Source organism: Cnephaeus nilssonii, assembly GCF_951640355.1.
Source record: "Cnephaeus nilssonii genome assembly, chromosome: 6".
Lineage (NCBI taxonomy): Eukaryota > Metazoa > Chordata > Mammalia > Chiroptera > Vespertilionidae > Cnephaeus > Cnephaeus nilssonii.
The window spans coordinates 48,751,777-48,773,283 of NC_137077.1; the positions used below are offsets into that span (position 1 = coordinate 48,751,777).

General features: G+C 43.0%; 1 protein-coding gene across 4 annotated transcripts in view; it reads right to left on the bottom strand.

The window, feature by feature from the left end:
- Positions 1-18,608, bottom strand: part of SLC11A2 (solute carrier family 11 member 2) — a 45,162-nt gene extending 26,554 nt beyond the window's left edge. For 2 of the 4 annotated variants that reach the window (XR_013813654.1, XM_079774053.1), the window contains exons 1-2: positions 18,584-18,608; positions 2,072-2,125 (exon numbers count right to left, since the gene is read on the bottom strand). Coding sequence is in view for 3 of the 4 variants with exons in the window: in XM_079774053.1 (XP_079630179.1) it covers positions 2,072-2,105 (34 nt within the window). In the remaining variant the exon portion in view is untranslated. Of the gene's footprint in view, positions 1-2,071; positions 2,126-16,219; positions 17,097-17,292; positions 17,457-18,583 lie in introns of those variants that run through there. The other 2 variants (XM_079774054.1, XM_079774055.1) reach the window with 2 other exon arrangements.
- Between the last annotated feature and the right edge of the window lie 2,899 nt (positions 18,609-21,507).

Here is a 21,507-nt window from a genome sequence, read left to right on the forward strand (position 1 = left end):
TTTTAAATAAATTAATTTTTCAAATTATTTTCTTAATCCTCACCTGAGGATATGTTTTTATTGATTTAAGAGAGAGAGAGAAACATCAATCAGTAGCCTACAGTATGCACCCCAACTGGAGATCGAACATGCAACCTTTTGTTGTACGGAACAATGCTCCAACCAACTGAGCCACCCAGCAACGGAAATAAATTTATTTTTGAATAAGCAATACAGTCACATGATTGAAAATTTGAGAAATAAAAAAAGGCTATGGCAAAAAAGCTCCCTATCACTTCCTTCTGCCATCATTCAGCTCTACATCAGTTTTGTGTGTTTTTTTTAAATATCTTTTTATTGATTTCAGAGAGGAAGGGAGAGGGAGAGAGAGATAAAAACATTAATGCTGAGAGAGATTCATTGATCAGCTGCCTCCTGCAAGGAGGTGGATCGAGCCTACAACCCTCTCCTGGTTCATAGGTCGACACTCAACCACTGACCTACAACAGCTGGGCTCTATATCAGTTAAGACTACTTACATCAGTGGTTCTCAACCTTTTTAATGCCACGACCCTTTAATACAGTTCCTCATGTTGTGGTGACCCCCAACCATAAAATTATTTTCATTGCTACTTCATAACTGTAATTTTGCTACTGTTATGAATCGGAACGTAAATATCTGTGTTTTCCGATGGTTTTAGGTGACCCTGCTAGCGGTTCTCAACCTGTGGGTCGCGAAGGTTGAGAAACGCTGCTGTAGCGCCTCAGACCATTGGAAAACACAGATATTTACATTACGATTCATTAACAGTAGCAAAATTACAGTTATGAAGTAGCAACGAAAATAATTTTATGGTTGGGGGTCACCACAGCATGAGGAACGATATTAAAGGGTCGCGGCATTAGGAAGGTTGAGAACCACTGACTTACATAGTCTCACAACGGTTTTTCTATTTTCATACTTCTATTCCCACTTGGCAACTTTTAGAACCATTTCATTTTCTTCTAAGAACACTGATGTCTAGGACTCAAAATATAACATTCCCAGACTAGCCTCTTTGGTAACCTAAAATCCTAACTTTTACAAGAAAAACTAGGTCAATCTAGTGGGGGACACACCACCACCACCTCCCCTCCTAATATTTGGTAGGACTTACTCAAAGAAACTTCCTTGGACATTATACCTCCGGCAGGCTTCTCAAAAAATGCGGAAGTTGCAAAATCCTGCCACAGTTCAGGCTAAAATCTGAGGCTGCCGGAAAACCGCCAAGCGGGAACCCCTCTGCCTCCTGACTAAGGCCTGCAGTAAAGAGTGCAGGCCACGTGGTGACCCTCGTGATAGGAGAACTCATCTAAGACTGATAGAGTTTCCCTGACCTTGGCATTCCGCAGTTAATCTTAAATGCAGGGAGGGGGAGGGATTAGGGACTGGAAGATAAGGGCTAATCTGCCAAAAAGATACAAAACCAGGATTGCTGTAGCCATCAAATGGCTATTTTGAACCACAAAGCTCTAATCTCAGTGTTTCTAAGAAATCCTTATAACCTCCAATTGAAAAACAAAAGCTTTCTTTCTATATGGAAAGAAAGTGGCCCGGAACTTATTAAGAATTTTTTTTTAATTATAAAAAGGAATGGAAATTCTAAAGGGAAAACTTAGAATTAGGAAGGATTAGTCAAAGCAGTCAAGAAGCTCTAATCAAATACAGCATAAGGTGCACACCCAGTACTTGACAGCTCCATACGTATCTGAAATGCCATCCGCAGCCTAGAAGGAGGGTTTTATGACAAGTCTGTGAATATTACTGCCTTTGCAGGCATTACTGCTATAGGAACCAAACTTTTTGCTAATCTTGGCTCATCTCAGAACTGGAAACAAGATGAGGCAGGTCTCTGTGATTATAAACCCATTTTCATTTATAGCCTAAGTCACCAGATGGTGACTTCTGAATGGAGCAGATCTCCACGAAGATATTATTGGCCGAAGGAGGGCAAATGGGAACATTTTTTGTTGGAATAGACAATGAAAAAGAAAATGATAAATTTCTATATCCAAATAACAATTAGACAATAACACAAAAACTGTAAATTACCATCTGGCATCTTCTGTTCAGGCCCCAACACCATGGTGTTCTTAGAATAGGATTCTGGAAAGTAGAAAAGGGAGGGAGAGGAGTGAACAAGAACAAACTAACAAGTTCAGCAACAGCATTTGTACTCTGTACAACCAAAGCCTTACTATATGAAAAGAATAATTCTTCTATTGAATTAGATAACCTTGAAAATAATTAGTTTTCTGAGTATGATTAAGGGATTTGAATAAAAATATGTCTTAATCATGGTTTTGCTGGCAAGATTTCAAAACCAAATTGGAGCGGGCAAATGTTTTCTTTGTTTTTGAGAAGCAGGTCCTCTAGAACAGTTTAGCACCACGTTCCCCACAAACATGTGTTGCATGACAGGCGAGGGGGCGGACCCCCTCCCAGGATCAGGACCAGTCTGATGCCAGAGGCAAAAGCTTCTGAATAAACCTCCACACATGGGCTGCTAGGCAATCACCCAGTCTCTGCTTACCTCCAGATAAATCCAGAAATCAAGGCTGATTTCTCCCATTTTGAGTTTTTAATATTTTTTAATTGATTGACTGATTTTAGGAGGGTGGGGAGGGAGAGACAGGAAGAGAGAAACACTGGTTTGTTGTTCCACATAATTAAGCATTCATTGGTTGATTCTTGTATGTGCCCTGACCAGGGATGGATGGAACCTGCAACCTTGACCAATGGGGACAGGACGGTGCCCTAACCATCTGATAGCCTAGCCAGGCCTCAGTTTTATGAGTTTTTAAGGGCAGAAATCTAAAACTCTCTCTGACCTAACAATTTAAACTTGAGAAACAGAGTGGAGAAATAAAAAAGAGTCACAGTGGTTATGCTGCTAAATTATTAACTTTAGGTTATGCTGCTAATTTATTAACTGAGGCATCAAAAAAATAATTATTCTTGTTTAAACTGACTCTGAAAACTTAAGCTTTTGAAATTTCCAGTCCTACCTGAATATCAGTGCATTGTGCCTTTGATGACTCCAGTTAACCATCTGAATTACCTCAAAGAGAAAATGTTCCATTGTCTAAACCACCAGACATCTGAGGATTACCATCTTGAACCAATGCGGGCACTAAGAATGCAGAACTGATTCTCCTCCAAAATGGACTTTTTACTATAAAACGCTCAGACTTTTCTTTCTCCTCGGGAATACACTTGGTATTGCCTAGTAGTTGGGAGTCTTCGATTAGAAATAAATGACAAAGATTTATGTAAGGGCCCAGCCAGTGTGGCTCAGTGGTTGGGCATCAACCTACGAACCAGGAGGTCACAGTTGGATTCCTGATCAGGGCACATGCCTGGTTTGCAGGCTTGATCCCAAGTGTTTGTGTGTGTGGTTGGACACGGAGGGGGGGGGGGGGGGGGGGGAAGAAGGGGCGGGGAGGAGAGGCATGCAGGAGGCAGCCAATCAATGATTCCCTCTCATCATTGATGTTCCTATCTCTTTCTTCCTCTCTTTGAAATCAATAAAAATATATATTTTTAAATATTTATTCAAGGGCCTTATGCTTCAATTTCTGGACAGGGGAAAAGCACCTCACCAGCACACGGATAGTGGAGGGCCACTATTTCCTAGCTTCATGTTTCCCCAGGAGAGACGTCAGCTCTAATGTTTCAGGTCTCATTCCCCACCCTTCAACAACTGGGAGAAGAAACTAATGACCATGCCCTCCGCTCTTGGACTTTCAGGGAGCGCTGAAGCAGGAGGGCTGGGCCTGGTTCTCGAGATGCCGGCACTCCTCACAGTCCTGCAATAAGCAACCTGTGGGGACGAGGAGGTGTCCAAAATGTCCCGCATTCTGTTGGGTTAAGTTCAACTGGGTGTAAAGAGGTATTAATAAGCCCATTTGACCACAGATCTATGGTGTATTCTCCAGTCAACCCCGCCAATAAGGCTTGATTTTTTAAATTTCTGATCTACTAATTAAGGAATCTACTTCTCAGTCAATTGCAAATTCAGAAGGGGAAGATAGGGTAATAATAACTCTCCTTCTGAAAAAGGTATGAAGACTCCCCTTAGCTGTCTTTTATTGTTTAAATTGTCTTTTCCGCCGAAACCGGTTTGGCTCAGTGGATAGAGCGTCGGCCTGCGGACTCAAGGGTCCCAGGTTCAATTCCGGTCAAGGGCATGTACCTTGGTTGCGGGCACATCTCCAGTGGGGGGTGTGCAGGAGGCAGCTGATCGATGTTTCTCTCTCATCGATGTTTCTAACTCTCTATCCCTCTCTCTTCCTCTCTGTAAAAAATCAATAAAATATATTAAATTGTCTTTTCCACTTATGTCCCTTTGTTCCTCCTAACTGAACAGTCCTCTACTTTCTGTTTTAGACCATCTATCTACCAACATATTCTATATTATACCTATCTTATAGAATTACAGAATTCAGGCCCAAAGGGGGTTTTAGGTTTCATCTATTTTCTGGGGTATAAAACATACCACCACTGACTCATTTGGAAAACAATTTTCATCTCTGCAGTAACCAATATCAGGTATTTTGTTATAATGTATGACCAGCCATATTCCTCCTATCAGGCCTTGAGCCACCAGATGGCTCAACACCAGGCAAGAGATCCCAACCCCTCTTTCAGCCAGTTACCATAGCTCCTCACCAAACGGGATTTACATCTGATAACTCAGAGTAGCAATAACCACTTGCTTCCAATCACAGTACAGCCCTTGGCACCACCCAGAGCCTTTTTACTTCTAATTCTAAAAAGCCAGGTAACCAGGTTATCTTAGCCCACAATGAATTAGAAACCACAAATCCGATCCGGGATTAAGGCTGTCATAGAAAAAGGTCTTGGGCCATTTGATCTGAGGCAAAGAGCCCTTCCTTATACTTCAATTAGCTCTGAGAACATTATTATTAAGAATAATAATTGCCCTAACCGGTTTGGCTCAGTGCATAGAGCGTCGGCCTGCGAACTGAAGAGACCCAGGTTCGATTCCAGTCAAGGGCATGTACCTTGGTTGCGGGCACATCCCCAGTAGGGGGTGTGCAGGAGGCAGCTGATCGATGTTTCTCTCTCATTGATGTTTCTAACTCTCTATCCCTCTCCCACTCTGTAAAAAAATCAATAAAATATATTTAAAATAATTTTTTAAAAGAATAATAATCTTATTCTTAATCATACTAGAGGCCCAGTGCACAAAATTGTGCACAGGAAGGGTCCCTAGGCCTGGCCAGCAATCAGGGCCGATCAGGTTCCCCGCCTCCAGCCTCCCCTCCTCCTCCTTCCCTCACTCCCTCAGCGCCCCTGCCACAGCTGCTGGTCATCCACCATGTTCCATGCCACCCCCTAGTGGTCAGCACATATCATAGTGAGCGATCAAACGCCCAGTCTTGAGCTCCCAAGGGAACAATTTGCATATTAGCCTTTTATTATATAGGAAAATTAATATATTATTGTTATATCAAATTTCTTAACTGTGGCCTACTCACCAAGAACTGATTAGATTATTTTTGTAGTGATGCATGATATCCTATTTAAGAAGACACAGAAGTGCTTTTATACATTTGAGGAAGATTCCAATCCAAAATAGGCTACTCAACGTGTATTTAAAAAGCAATGAATTGAGGCACGCCCCCTTCCAGGAGCACCCGGGCACCTTTCCCTTCCCTTTCTTCTTCCCCCATAGGCATGCATCTCCTAAATTCCAAAGGACCCTACAAGACTTGCAACCAGGGACACAATGGGCAGCAGCTGCTCTTCCCAAGCTAATCCCCTGAACCTGTCTCCAATGTCATCCCCTTTTCTCCGACTCTCCAGTGAGCTGACAGCAGCCCAGCGTGGCTCACTTCTTTTCTGGAGAGCCAAAGCAGCCTCGCCTATGCTCTCTCCTGCTGCGTCTTTTATCCCACATCCTTCCTTGTTTCCTGTCCCCAGCTTTCATAAACGTCCTCTCAAAATAAAAAAATAAAAGGCAAACAACTGAGATAGTGTTTTTCCTCAAGCCTGTAGTCTGCAGAAGTGATAAAGAATAACTTTAGACAGAAATATTTCATGATAAAAAGTTTAATAAATATCACTATTCTAATTGATTATTCCTATACTAAATACATCTAAAGCCATTAATATGTAAGAAGTCTAGTCTTCTCTCTGAAATCTCAGGAATGTATTATTCCAGGAGAGAAAATTGATTCTAGATTCCAACTTTCTCATTAAAACTTTTCATTAACAAACCACAAGCTCCACTGTTTGTAGTGTATATAGAACATAACCAGGACAGGGAACAGAGAGGGTCAGTTATGCTTGGTGTGCTGCACAGTTTTTTAAGCCTCCATGAAAGGTTAAGATACATACAGAAGCTGTAAGTTAACATTAAGGTAGTTTTGCTCTCTAAGGCCATACCACAGGCCATTTTCAGTCACTCGGTTACACTAAGGAAAAGACGAAGTTGAGATATAAGCAACCAGAATCAACTCAGCAATACTTTGATAGTTATGAATAATATGCTTTGATATTCTAGATCACGCCAACCATAAAGTATCACCTTCTCTTATAGCCAGTAAGATTCATCTTATTAAACAGCAATCAACAACAGAAAAATGGTTAAGTGTAATATAACTATTTTATCTTATTCCTTATCAAAAGTTGTAAGACTGTTTTACAGTATTAAAATGCTAATAAAATTACATTTTCTGTCCAAATGTCATTAAGTCTACATATCCTTTGACTCAGCAATTCTACTTCTAAGAATACATCCTAAACACTCACATAAGGAAGTATGTGCATATTTCTCATAGCATTATTTGTAGTATCAAAAGACTGCAGTATCAAAAAACAACCAAGAGCCCTAACTGGTTTGGCTCAGTGGATAGAGCGTTGGCCTGAGGACTGAAGGGTCCCAGGTTCGATTCCGGTCAAGGGCATGTACCTTGGTTGTGGGCACATCCCCAGTAGGGGGTGTGCAGGAGGCAGCTGATCGATGTTTCTCTCTCATCGATGTTTCTAACTCTCTATCCCTCTCCCTTCCTCTCTATAAAAAATCAATAAAATATATTTAAACAAAAAACAAAAAACAAAAATAAACAACCAAGATATTAGCAGAGGACTGATTAAATAAACTATGAACATTCATACGGTGGAATACCATGCAGCTATTATAAATAAGGCAGATCTACAGATATTGGTAGGAAATAATCTCCAACATATGATGTCAAGTAAAAAAACAAACAAACCAATTTATAGAACAGTATGCTATCATTTGGGTGGAAAATAAAAAGAACACACACATGTACACATATATACTATCTCCAAAGGACAATAAGTCAAAAACTGGTAATGCTCTCCCTAAGACGAAGAAGTGGGGGAGCCCAAATGAGATTAGGTAAAAGGAAAACCTCTCAATGAATATATACTATATTCCATTTTCTTCTTTAAAAAATTTTACCATGTGCATTTCTGTATTATTTATTTTTTAAAAAGTAAAAAGATAATATGAATTTGCTTCTTTTTTTCAATTAGTTTATTTTCCATATATTTTGTATTGGTTTCAGATGTGCAGCATAGTGGTCAATCATATACTTTACAAAGCATTCCCTCTGACATTTCCAGTACCCACCTGGCACCATAGTTGCCGCAATATTACTGACTATATTCCCTGTGCTGTACTTTACATTATCCCCATGACTACTTTGTAACTGCCAATTTGTATTTTTTAGTCCCTTCACCTCCTTCACCCAGCTATTAAGGCTCCCTTCTAATAGCTGTCAGTCTGTTCTCTGTATCTATGAATCTGTTTCAATTTTGTTTGTTCATCTATTTTGTTCTTTAGATTCCACATATAAGTGAAATCATATGGTACTTGTCTTTCTCTGATTGACTTATTTCACTGAGCCTAATACTCTCTAGTTCCATCTATGCTGTGGCAAATGATTGGATTCACTTTCTTTTTTTTTACAGGTTGAAGTAAAAGATTGTTTATTTAGCAAAAAACATGGGTGAAACACCTTAAACTTGTATAAATGAATAACAAATAATCATAATTTCAAGTTTTTCTAATAATGTAGATCTAAGAGAAACATTTTAAAGAAAACAATTAATGCACATATGTTAAAGAATCTCAAGAAAACAAGGAATAAACATTAAAAGGGGGGACAGATTCCAGTATCCGGATTTCAAGTGATTTTCTTGAAACATTTTAAAGTTCAAAACATATTTTCATTCCAACAGTGTAATCCAGATAGTTCAATCCAGCCTCCAGCCTCTCCAGTCTGAGATTTGAATGGAATAATGTCTCCTTGCTCCCAAGTAGGGGAAAGAGGAAAATCATGGCTTTAGAATCAGACTTGTTGAACCAGGTGACTTAAAGTACGTCACTAACATCTCTGAGTCTTAGATTCCTCCTTTGATCCAATTCCTCCGTTCCCCCCCTCCCCGCCCCCATTCTTTTCTGTCCTGTTCTCCCAGGCAGGTCTGCATTGCCTATACTGAATCTGGGTTCAGTCAAGTATTTGGTCTCAACCACCCACTGCTCTCTGGATTCATTTTTTAAAAAAAATATTTTTATTGATTTTAGAGAGGAAAGGAGAGGGAGGGAGAGATAGAAACATCCATGATGAGAGAGAATCATTGATAGGCTGCCTCCTGCATGCCTCATACTGGGGATCCAGCCCACAACTCAGGCATGTGCCCTAGCTGGAATTGAATTGTGACCTCTGGTTCATAAGTCAATGCTCAACCATTGAGCAACACTGGCTGGGTTGGATTCACTTAACAAATACTTTAGGGACTCTCTCTCTAAAGCTTAATTTTAATATATATATATGATTGATAGATTTTAGAGAGAAAGGAAGGGAGAGAGGTAAAGAGGGAGGGAGGGAGGGAGGGAGGGAGCGAGCGAAGGAGGGACATATACTTGTTGTTCCACTTATTTATACAATGTATGTACCCTGACCAGGAATTGGACCCACAACCTAGGCCTATTGGGACGACACTCTAACCAACTAAGCTACCCAGCCTGGGCTCTGAGAAAGCTTCTCAAATGGATAATGGAGATCTGCAGCCCTCCACTTGGCTGGCATACATTGCCTTCACTTTAACTTACTATCACTCTGTCTTAGCGCCCACATAGCCATGCTGTAAAGTTATGATCATGGAGTTTCAGAAGCCAAATCGTTAGGAAAGCATTTCCTGACTCCTAATTTGGGTTAAATGGCCCTCCTTCGTGTTCTCCCAAGGCACCTGCTGGTTACCATTATCATTACTCTTAGACTCTTACCATGTTATCTTGAAATCATTTATTCCGATACTATTTTGAAACTTTTCTGTAAATTTAAAATTATATCAAAATGAATAGTTATCTCCTCAAAACACCAACTAGCTATAATAAATTCTGAATATCTAGTTAACAATAATTGTGTTGCCCTAGTCCCGTGGTCGGCAAACTGTGGCTCTTGAGCCATATGCGGCTCTTTGGCCCCTTGAGTGTGGCTCTTACACAAAATACCACGCCCTGGGCGAGTCTATTTTGAAGAAGTGGCATTAGAAGAAGTTTAAGTTTAAAAAATTGGGCTCTCAAAAGAAATTTCAATTGTTGTACTGTTGATATTTGGCTCTGTTGACTAATGAGTTTGCTGACCACTGCCCTAGTCGGTTTGGCACAGTGGATAGAGCGTAGGCCTGCGGACTAAAGGGTCCTGGGTTCAATTCCTGGTGAGGGCACATGCCCGGGTTGTGGGCTCGATCCCCAGTAGGGGGGCATGCAGGAGGCAGCCAATCAATGATTCTCACTCATTGTTGATGTTTCTCTCTCTTCCTCTCCTTTTCTGAAATCAATAAAAATATATTTTTAAGAAATTCTGTGTTTCTTAGCATTTACAAGAACTCTGGAAGAACACTTTGGTTTTTTAAAAATATATATTTTATTGATTTTTTTACAGAGAGGAAGGGAGAGGGAGAGAGAGTTAGAAACATCGATGAGAAACATCCATCAGCTGCCTCCTGCACACCCCCTAGTGGGGATGTGACCGCAACCAAGATACATGCCCTTGAACCTGGGACCCTTCAGTCCAGAGGCCAACGCTCTATCCACTGAGCCAAACCGGTTAGGGCTGGAAGAACACTCTGAATAACCCAAACCTATTTAAAAATCACCCCAAGAAATGACTATTAAAATACATACATAAACATTAACGTAAACTTTTCCCCCTCTGGTTAAAAAAATTTTTGAATTTGAAATATTTTTTTCTTGTAAAATTCCCCTGTAGAGGGCAAAGGCACTCAAAACTATTTCACTGATTTTAGAGCTGTATTCAACATTGCAAAGGTCTCCCTAAAACTGTAAGGTTTAGGAGTGTTTTTTAACAGTCCCCTAATTCTTCCTCCCTTTTTTTCTCCCCTCCTATACATAAACAACATCAAAGGCAGCATTAGGACAGCAATTTTCAATCGGTGTGCCACAATAATTTTTTTTTAATGCAATATCTTAAAAAAAAAAAAAAGGAATATCTGAGCCCTGGCCAGCGGGCTCAGTGTTCAGAACATTTGCCTATGCACCAGAGGGTCTGGGGTTCGATGCCCATCCCCGGTAGGGGCTTGTGTGGGAGACAACCATTCCATATATCTCTTTCACAATGATGTTCCCTCCCCACTCCCCTTCCATTCTCTCTAAAAATCAATGGAAAAAATATCCTCAATCCTTGGGTGAGAATTTTTTAAAAAGCAAAAAAGCAATACCTGATGATTTATTTGGGGGCACTGACTTCTTTTCCCTTAGATTGTCAAATAAAAAATGACAACAGCCAACACAATAGGTGTCCAGAATTAATCAAATTTTTGGTGAGATTGGCAAAAAATATATTTTTTGGTTTGCCACAGAATTTTAGTAATTAGTTTATGTATGCCATGAGATGAAAAAGGTTGAAAATCACTGAAGAAGGAAAATAAATTTCATAGAAGCAAACAAAAAACTGTTTGCATGGAAGCAACTGATTAAATAAATGTGAACAGGAATGTTTGAAGTTAACTCCCTCTTAATGCTTTTCTCAGACAAGATTCAGTGCCAGCAGCATGCTGGTGACAAAGTACATAGCCAGAGGCACAGACTAAGGCTTTAAAAAGTAATATCCAAGGGTTTAGGTATTAACAAGCAGTTATGACTTTTTAAAATTCATGTTGTGTCCTGAAGAAAATGTAAAGATTCTCAGATCCTTCTAAAATCCCTTTTCCCGAAAGTTCTACTTTAAGGCTAAAGTACTGGATATTCCTACAAAACCATTACTATTAATCTAACACCTATGTTGCACAAGATGTTCTTTATGAAGGTGAGTTCCTACCCCTGGATGAGAGTCAACAAAACTCTGAAATATTTAAGTGGTTCAAACAAAGCTCATTGTTTTCTGAACCCTATGTGTTGTAATAAGGAAGATTACTAGCTACTTTTTGAAAGAGTATTACTGCCTTGTTTTTCCATTCCAGGTCATTAAAGACGCACCATTTTCTGAGTCTTTTCCATCTAGGGTATTCATCTAATTAGTTCCAAAACTCAATGTGTCCCCACTGGGGGTGAGGGGAAAGAGCTTAGAAAAGCAATGTGAATTTCTAAATTATTCTTGAGAATGTAAATTTGAAATTATTTAATTTGGATAAGTGTATCCTATTTTTCTCTTATGAAAATGAATTTGATGTAAAATGGGAAAAAGGATTGAAGACTGATTACATCTACTTCCTGATAGTGAATAGCCCCTCTGGTGTTAGTTTAAGAAAAAGGCCTAGAAACTCCATTCCTCTTTACCTAAGTGGGTAGGGTCAGAATGTCTTCCACCAAAAGCCACACAAGCACGCCCAGTTCATAAAGTTCAAACAGTGCTATTGTACAATGTGCTTAATACGCATCAGGGCATCTGTGTGTGCGTAAGTCTCGCTCTCCCTGGCACAATGGCCACTGAAATACCAGCTTAGCCCAGCCAGTGTGGCTCAGTGGCTGAGAGTCAGCCAGTGAGCCAGGAGGTCACGGTTTGATTCCCGGTCAAGGCACATGCCCAGGTTGCAGGCTTGATCCCAGGGGGGGGAGGGGGAGGGTGTGCAGAAGGTAGCAGATCAATGATTCTCTCTTATCGGTTTCTATTTCTTTATCTCTCTCCCTTCCTCTCTCTAAAAATCAATAAAAATCTATTTTAAAAACAGAAATATCAGCTTAGACTATTCTTCATTTTACTGATTTTGTGTGCCAAAGTGTTAATCTTGCTTAGTCTATCAGAGAACCACAATTTCAACTCAATATCAAGTTTACAGTTTCTCACCTAAGCTAGACTTTAGAGAATCTGTTTATAGTTGAAAGAAAAACCTAACATTGAGAACATCTAATGATAAAGAAAGAGAAAATTAATTAGCAAAAGGAAAGAGGGAGTTAAGATCCCGGGAGAAAGAGTACAGCTGATAATGAAACCAGCTGCTTGGGTGTGAAAGACGATAACAGTTGGAAGAAATTTGGCCAAGCTGTCAAGAAGGATGTTTTAGACAAAAATATCACTCATCAACCAGAGACTTCAGAATTAGAAGGGCCTGACCCGCTAAATAGAACTCTTAACTTTATCTGCTCAGTGCACTGAGGCTTAATCAGCTTCTTGACTGCTTTAACTTCTTCACTACTTTTACTTCTTTAATGTTTACTGCTCACTAAAATCTTACTTCTAGAGACTACAGCTTCTCTTTGTTCCTCCCAGCTCACACAGTGTGCGCTTCCTCTGATTTCCTCCTAACCACAAATTTACAGCAGTGCAGTTCCCTTTGGGGGCCAACCTGGCCTCCTGGCTGGACACATCTATCCTGGAACACAACTCCAAGTTCTGAGAACAATTTCAAAGACCCCTTTTATACTGAAATAAGAAAGTCTATAAATCAGTCTCTACCTACTTCTAGCCTCAGGGGAAAAAAATGTTTTGACGCCAAAACTGGTTTGGCTCAGTGGATAGAGTGTCGGCCTGCGGACTGAGGGGTCCCAGGTTCGATTCCGGTCAAGGGCATGTTGCGGGCACATCCCCAGTGGGGAGTGTGCAGGAGGCAGCTGAATCAGTGTTTCTCTCTCATCAATGTTTCTAACTATCCCTCTTCCTCTCCCTTCCTCTCTGTAAAAAAAATCAATAAAATATATTTTTTAAAAAATGTTTTGCCCTCATACTTAAGTAGTTTTTCCTCTGGCAAATATGAAAAATGATTATCATTAGATTACATTCAACTCATTTATTCTAGTGACAGTATTGGCCCCCCTGATGTACACTGGACTTGACAATTTTAAGTACATATTTTCCTCAATGTTTGTTGTCTTAAAGCAAACAAAATTTATGTGTAAAGACAGACAAAACATACAAGATTCTCCAACCTGATACATGCCTCTTTTTGCTCTTTGGAACCTGTTAAAATTTTAACTTGTAGGCTTCGTTCATTACCTTGGAGTTTTTTTGTTTTTGTTTTAAATATATCTGTATTGATTTCAGAGAGGAAGGAAGAGGGTGAGAGAGATAGAAACATCAATGATGAGAAAGAATCACTGATCAGCTGCCTTCTGCACAGCCGCCACTGGGGATCAAGCCTGCAACCCTGGCATGTGCCCTGACTGGGAATCAAACCGTGACTTCCTGGTTCAGAGGTAGACACTCAACCACTGGGCCATGCCAGCCAGGCATTACCTTGAAGTTTTAACATACACTTGCTTATCAGAGATAAGTGGGGCTAAGACAAATAAAACCCATACAAAATGACCTACTAGCAATAGGCACAAAGACTGAAAACCCTAACTTCCCAATTTGTCTTCATTGGAAACTGGTTCTTACATTAAAAAATATAAGTTACTCTGACCTTAAATTAAAAGTGGAAGAGGAATTAGACAATAAATACATTTTTATCATTCTTGGCCAACTCTTTTATATTCTACTAGAGGCCCGGTACACAAAATTCATGCACTCGGGGTGGGGGTGGGGGAGTGAACCTAAACCGGCAGTCAGACATCCTTAGCACTGCCGCAGATGCAGGAGAGACTCTCACCAACGCCACTGGGCTCACCAGCCATGAGCCCGGCTTCTGGCTGAGAGGCGTTCCCCCTATGGGAGTGCACTACCACTAGGGGGCAGCTCCTGTGTTGAGCATCTGCCCCCTGGTGGTTAGTGAGCATCATAGCGACTGGTCTTTCCACCATTTGGTCAATTTGCATATTAGCCTTTTATTATATAGGATTCTAATTTTATTAAAATATAGTTTACCAGTATATGCCCTGGCGGGTGTGGCTCAGTCGTTGGGCATCAGCCTGTGCACCAAAGGGCTGTTGGTTTGATTTCCGGTCAGCCACATGACCGATTTCAGGCTCATCACTGGAAGGGGGCATGCAGGAGGCAACCTGTTATAAATCTCTCCCCCTGCTCCTCTCTCTCTAAAATCCATTTAAAAATCTTTTTAATAAATAAGTAAATAAATAAATAAAATATAGCCTATAAACACATATGTTGTTTTATTTTATCAATGATATTCCTAATGGTACTTGTAAGGGCTCTTTTTTTGTGTCTCCAGGGATCAATAACTGTTAATTGTTCTAAATATGTGTGTTAAATTATTAAAAGAATAAATGGCATACAATGAGTAAGACAAGGGTCTAGGTCTTCTAACTCCTTATATTCTACACATTCAAATGCTACCAGCCTTCTTTTCCAAAATATTGTATTCAAACCACAGAGACTCAGATAATAAAGATGACAATATTGGGGCAAAAGGCTCCCCTTTCTACCTCAAACACTCAACTCTTTAAAGATGTTACTCCTTTTCCTCCTTATTCAAGTACAAATAAAGGGATTTTACAAAGACAATGTCATCCACTCTCACTCCTTCAACATGGAACATTCAACCCTACAGGAATACTAAATTGTCTTATTGCAAAGCTAAATAACTGAACTTATAACACCTGCATTTTAGCCACATCAGGCCAGCATACTGCTGGAGTAAGTGATGTTCTTTTTTGTAAATTCAAAGTTTCTCATTTTGCATTAGTTTCCAGTAAGGCTACATGCATAAACAGCAGCTTCCTAGAAGAGGAGAATTGGAAGACAAGACAACCTTCCATTAGAGCCTTCCAGAGAGAATTTGAGAGGGACTTCGAAGCTCATAGAAAAGGCGGAACTCTGTCGTCTCACATTTGTATTTAGGAACGTGGTGAGGAGACAGGGAATAAAGATATCTTTGATTCCACAGCAGCCACACAAACTCTTAGCACTAAAAGTCAAACAGAAAACCTATTGCTTTGTGGATACTATTCTCTAACCTCTCACTTTCACTTCACTGAGTTAAAACTGAACCAAAGCTGCTTAGTAGCTCTACAGAGTAATCCAAGGAGCATTGCTGATTTCCTAACAGCAGAATAACATTAGATTCATACCAAACTTCCCTATTCATTAACAAGAAGTGCTGCCAAGCTGCCCAGAAATTCCCCTCCCCGGTCCCGACTTGGTCACACCAGAAATATGAGGAATCAAGTATGCTGCAATCATGGCCTTTTTGGTATTGGATCCAAAATAAACTGTGCCTAGGCCCCAAGGCTGTAAATGCAATGTTGTTCAATGAAAAACTGAACGGCCGAATAATTTCTCCGGTTTCATTTACCCAACACAGCTTATCACAGACAGACCTGGTCTAGTGATAGCTTCTAACCTTATTTAATGATAAGATAAACACCTGGCAGAAAGCCTCTAGTTACCGGTAATTTATAGTATACACTCAGATCAACATTAATGGCAAGGGTTCATTGGCAATAGGCTAACAGGGTTCTGAACAAAGGTTAAGTAGTAAGGTCGGATTTGTTAAGTTTGGACTTTTTAAGGGGAAAGAAGGCACATGTAGGGAATAGTAAAAAAACAAAAACAACAACAAAACCAGGCTCTCCCTCCCAGGAGCACAACCAGGCCTTTCCCTTTTCCTCCCCCGCCCCCCCTCCCCTATCCCCAGAGGGGTTACCATTACCTTCTAAGCCCTAAGGCCCTTCCTTTATCTTTATAACTTGTTTCCTAACCCCATTTCTTCTAGGAACTGCTTTTGCTACCTCTGTAATTTATCCCATAAATGTTCCCTTACAAAAAAAAAACAACCCCAACACTCCCACAGGCCAGAAACAGTTGTAAGCACTGCGTGTGTATTAACTCCTTTCATACTCACCAACACCTCCATGAAACTGATACTATCAAGCCCCACGTTAAGTATGCGGAAACAGGAGAACACAGAGGCTAAGCAGACCGGGAGGGCTTCAGATTCCACGGGAGGCGAGGGAAGCCTGGCTGACCCTGGCCTCACCCACTCACGAACACAAAGGCCGGCAGAATGATGGATGCCTCTGTCCCCGGGCCCCTCCGTTCAGGTCGTGTTGCTTTCCCTTCCCCCTCTCCAGAGATGTCACGCTCCTTTAGTTTCTAACGCTCCTTGGAAAGCAGTGGGCAGGATGAGAGCACCTTTTCACACGCAGACACGCAAGCCCGGGCTCCTCAACCTTTCCCCAGCGGTGCTCTCGGACACAGTGTGTCTGATGGAGGAGGCGGGGAATTGGGAAGACCAGAAGGGAAGAGGAATCCAAAGGCGATGTAACAAAACGTGAGCGACAGCTTTGAAAGCAGGCACAGGTGAAACCGGACCGCGGACGGGCGTCCGCCCCGCTTCCCTTCCACACCGTCTGCAAGGACGGCACCAACAGGCCCAAAGCCCATCGGTGCCCGAGGCGCAGCGGCCGGGCCTGGCCCTTCCCAGGAGGGCGCTCGGCTGGCGGGCCGCCCCCAAATGAACCGGCTGTGGAAGTGGGGAGCCCAGGGAGCGGGCGGGGCCCCAGGCTGCGCGGGTACGCGGGGCCCGGCGGCCTGTTCCGCAGCGTGGAGCCGGTCACCGCACCCTGGATCACGGGTGCCCACGCGGGGGCAGGTCCAGCCAGGGGTTCGCCCGTGTCTCCCAGGCCGTGGGAGGCGAGGGGCGAGGCCCCGAGAACTCTGGTATTCGCTCCCCGCCCGCCCCGCACCCCACTCCCGGCGCCCTCTGCTCCCTCGGAATAACGCGACTCCGTCTAGACCCCGCGCTTCAGGCCCCCCTGCGCGCCCCGCCCTCGCAGCCCGCACGGCGTCCCGCGGGCCCCGCACTGGCCCCCGCGCCTTCTCCCCGGCGGGCCCTAGAGCCGCCCGGCCCCCCGGCCCGTCAGGGGCAAACGGAGCGCCCGCCTGACCCCTGACCTCGCCTGCCCTTCGCCTTACCCGCTCCGCGGCCACCTGACAAGCTGTCCCCGCGCCTGGGGCTCCATCGCCCTGGAGCCAGCGCCAAGCAGCCCGTCTCCTACACGCCCCGCCATTGGCCGGCAGGATGGCAGCCGCACATTCCTATTGGCTGGATTCTCCGTCTTCCCGGTAGCGGCCTGCGCGCGTGGCAACCGGACTGCGGGCCCCGAGGCTCCGCCCACACCCCGAGGTCAGGCCGGGGGCGGAGCCCAAGCGGTCTGGGCGGAGCTGCACCCTACGGAGCGGTCCAGCCCACAGAGGGTGCGTTTGGAGGCTCCCAGCCAGCAGACAGGTAAGTTTCGTGCAATAGTCCGCTGTGGCCTCACGTTAGCTACTGACAATCAGCTTGTTTCTTCTGGAGACGTGGCTCGCCCTATAAAGTGCAGCTCCGCCCTATAAAGTATAGCCACCTGCAAAGACCATTTCCTCTCGCCCCCAGAGCCTCATCATAGTATCTGTGCCCTATCAAGAGCACCCCACACCTGAGAGGAACTGCGAAACATCAGCCAGTGCAACCAGTTCGACCGCATCAGGTGCCTTACTCGCCAGCTTTTGTAATGAATCCTTTCCCTCCATTCTACCCATCTGCCTCGCTTCTTCCCCCCGAGATTTATCTCCACCTACCCCAAAGTAACCCCACTCCAGCCCCAGCCTCAACCTCACACTCTAGAGTCTTTCTCGGAAGTTGGCAGTCAGACCAGTGGTGCAACAGCGGGGAGAAAACAAATGGTCTGACAAACCACCCTAATTTTCTTCTCGTTCAGAGCTATAGAAACATTCTTAGACACCCTCCCCCTTATATCATAGATAACCAAGCTTCTTTAACCCACTCATAGGCCTAGAGAGGTAAAGCCGAAACCCCTCCAATTTCTTTCTTCATGTAAAAACTGCTGGGAGAAAATTTTACTAGTTGTAAAAAGAGTCCAACAGGAGAGAAGAAGGAGAGTGAATAGACAAAAGAAAAATCCAAATAAAGTACAAAGTAGCAAACGTGGGGACGGAAAACTGGGCTGAGCATCGTCAGTTATCTGGGACAGGCTGGTTTGCACACAGACTTTCTCCTGGAGAGAAAAGAAAATGCACAAGTTAGTCCTGAGGATCTCTCTGTAACACACTTGGGGAGTTTCAGAAAGTCTCTCCAGACCAGAACCTTTCCTTTGGGAACCTCTGCTGCAACTAGAAAACGACATGGCTGTAGCCATTCTCGAGCCCTTCTAGGTGGGCTCCGTGGGCAACGTCCCCGGCTGAGGAATACTCGCTAGTTACTTACTTAGCTCACAGTTCGGTGCTGCCTCTGTCTTATGCGGCTTCTTCATTGTGCAGAACGGGTGTGACTCCCTCCAGCGCCAGCTCGTCTATAGGAGCAGACAAGTGTGCCTCCCTTGGTTAAATAAGGGCACGGAGGCTGCTCTGGGCAACGCCACACTGATAAAGACACAGCAAGGAATTTCAAGAGGCAATCCACATCCTTCAAAGCATAATCAGATTTCATCTTTGACCTGCCATGAAAAGGGAAGCATCGTACATCTGCCACTCCTAGATACTAATGAACAATTAATTGAGTTTGAAAACGTGTCATCTAAGATTTCCTCTGTTCGCTCTGACGGGGGATGGAGGCGGCGTCTGAAAGGGTGAAGTAAAAGGAGTTGCTTTCCTTCAGGACGCCACCCCTCCTGGAGTCAAGTTGGTTCGGGCACTTGTACCCCGGCTGCCTGTGCATTAGGACTCTGCTCCCCTGAGATGTAAACTGAAACCAATTAACCCCAAGCTTGACAGTCCACAAGTATTTTCCACATGGGTACGTGAGCCCTGATGCAATTAGGAGTCGTCTCCGGGTGTGGGTGAAAATGCCACCCGCCCATCCCTTGGGATTTTAAGGACCGGCTGGCATTTGTCCAATCAGTGATTCACAGGCAGACAAAGCCGCACAAACCCAGGACTCTGACTGATGACAGAAAGAAAAGAGAGAAAGGGAGAAAGGAAGGAAGCAAGCAAGCAAGCAAGAAGGTATAATGAAGGCTTTTGAGAAAGAGGGGGAAAAGGGAAGGAGGAAGGAAGAAAGGAAAAAAAGGAAGTACCCTGAGACTGGGGGAAAAACAAAACAAAACAAAAAAAACAGAGGAAGTCCAGAATTTCTCAATGTGGGAGGAATTTAAAGGATGAGGAAAATCTGCCTCAGGCAAATAAATAGCTTTGTAGATCAGCTGGAGAGGCAAAGCTGGGAAGGAGAAGCTTTGTGGTGGGGTAAGGAGAATGGGATGGGATACTGGAAGGAAGGAGTTGCTGCCTTCAGAAAGCTTTCTGGTAGTTTTAAAGGAAATCTGCTTAGGTGTGGAGGCTAGAAGAGGCTAGAGCAGTGTCCCAGCGTGCAAGGCCACACACAGGCAGCCAGTGGTGTGGTAAAAGTCCAGGAGGTTGGCTATGTCCTAGTTTTTGGTAACTTGAGTATGGTAATATTTACTTTACTAATGGCAATGGGGGAGTTGTGTACTTAAGCAAAAGGGTTTTATTATGGAATGTAGGCCGACTTCCAGGTGGTATAGGTTTCTCTTTTTCAGGCTTCTTTTCTTTTTCTTTTTTAAAAATATATTTTTATTGCCCTGGCCGGTTTGGCTCAGTGGATAGAGATCATCGACCTGAGGACTGAAGAGTCATGGGTTCGATTCCAGTCGGGGGCAAATGCCCAGGTTTCGGGCTCAGTTAATTTCAGAGAGGAAGGGAGAGGGAGAGACAGAGATAAGAAACATCAATGATGAGAGAGAATCATTGATAGGCTGCCTCCTGCACACCCCCTACTTGGGATCGAGCCCGCAACCCGGGCATGTGCTCTTGACTGGAATCAAACCTGGGACCCTTCAGTCCGCAGGCCACCGCTCTATCCGCTGAGCCAAACCAGCCAGGGCCAGGCTTATTTTCTTTTTAAAAATGTATTGATTTGATTTGATTTGAGAGAGGGAGAGACACACACACACACAAAGAAATATCCATTTCTTGCTCCATCCATCCATGCACTCATTCATTGATCCTTGCATGTACCCTGACCCAATTGAACCCCCAACACTGGCGCATCCAGATGATGCTCCAAATGAGCTACTTGGCCAGGGCCAGGCTTATTTTCTCATGCATCTTGTCTGAAGCTTTTGAGGACAGATTTCCAATGCCCAGAGGAATAGTAGATGGCAAGTTGTATGATTTTTATCTTTTAACCAATTTGAGGGAAACAAATTAATTTGAGACAAAATTAAGGCAAGTTTTGTAAGACGTTTTTATTTTTAGCTTGGGGTAATGAAGCATTTTAGTTTTGTGAATAAGTTGTGACTGTCCAATTTGGGTGTGTAACTTGGGGGGTGGATTTTAGTGGGGGGTAGGGAGCAAAATATGTTTTGAGTTCTTTTCTCTGTAGGTCTGTCTAGAATCTCAAAGGCAAATTACGCAAGGTAACAGAAAAGAAGAAAATCCAGTGTCAGGATAATCAGAACACCACCAGTTTATAGTTTCTACAGACTAGAGCATGAGCATCCTGTGACTACCCTGGGATCTACCCTGGGTTCTCACTTTGAGGTCTGTGGTGGAGCTGTCCATTAGAGAAATGGCTAGTGGTTATTCTTTTTCCCACCCCTTAATCAGATTTTTTTAAGTATGTAACTCCTTTAACTTTACTTGAAGTATTTTAGGGTGGTCTTAACAGGGAAGAGGGTGAAGGAGAAAAAAAAAATCTGCTTAGTACCATAAAAATATATGCAAACAAATGTGATAGAAATAATTGCCTTAGAATGGAAAAGAAAAGCAGTAATTAATTCATATTAATCAAGGTAGGCTTCCAGCAAGTGGCTCTGGTTCCTACACAGAACAGTCAGTAGAAGAAACTAGGAAGAGATCTGCCAGGACCCCAGATTACGATCTCTTCAGTCAGGAGTGCCCTCAAGGACTAGAAGTCCTATCATAACAACTTGATCTATCCTTTTTGTCCTTGTTGACCAAGTGTCCTAAGGCAAAACTGGGTTGGCCACCAATTTGTCCCCCTTCACAAGAGAGAAGTTAGATGAAATCATCCAACTGAAGTGTTGGAGGAAAAAGCCCTGTTTTAGTTTCAGAATTCCAAAAATTGGAATGGATTTTACAGTGAGTCTCTACCATTGCCCCACAGTTTTCTTTACTCAGCAGTTCCTCCCAACATACACACTCCACTCTTGC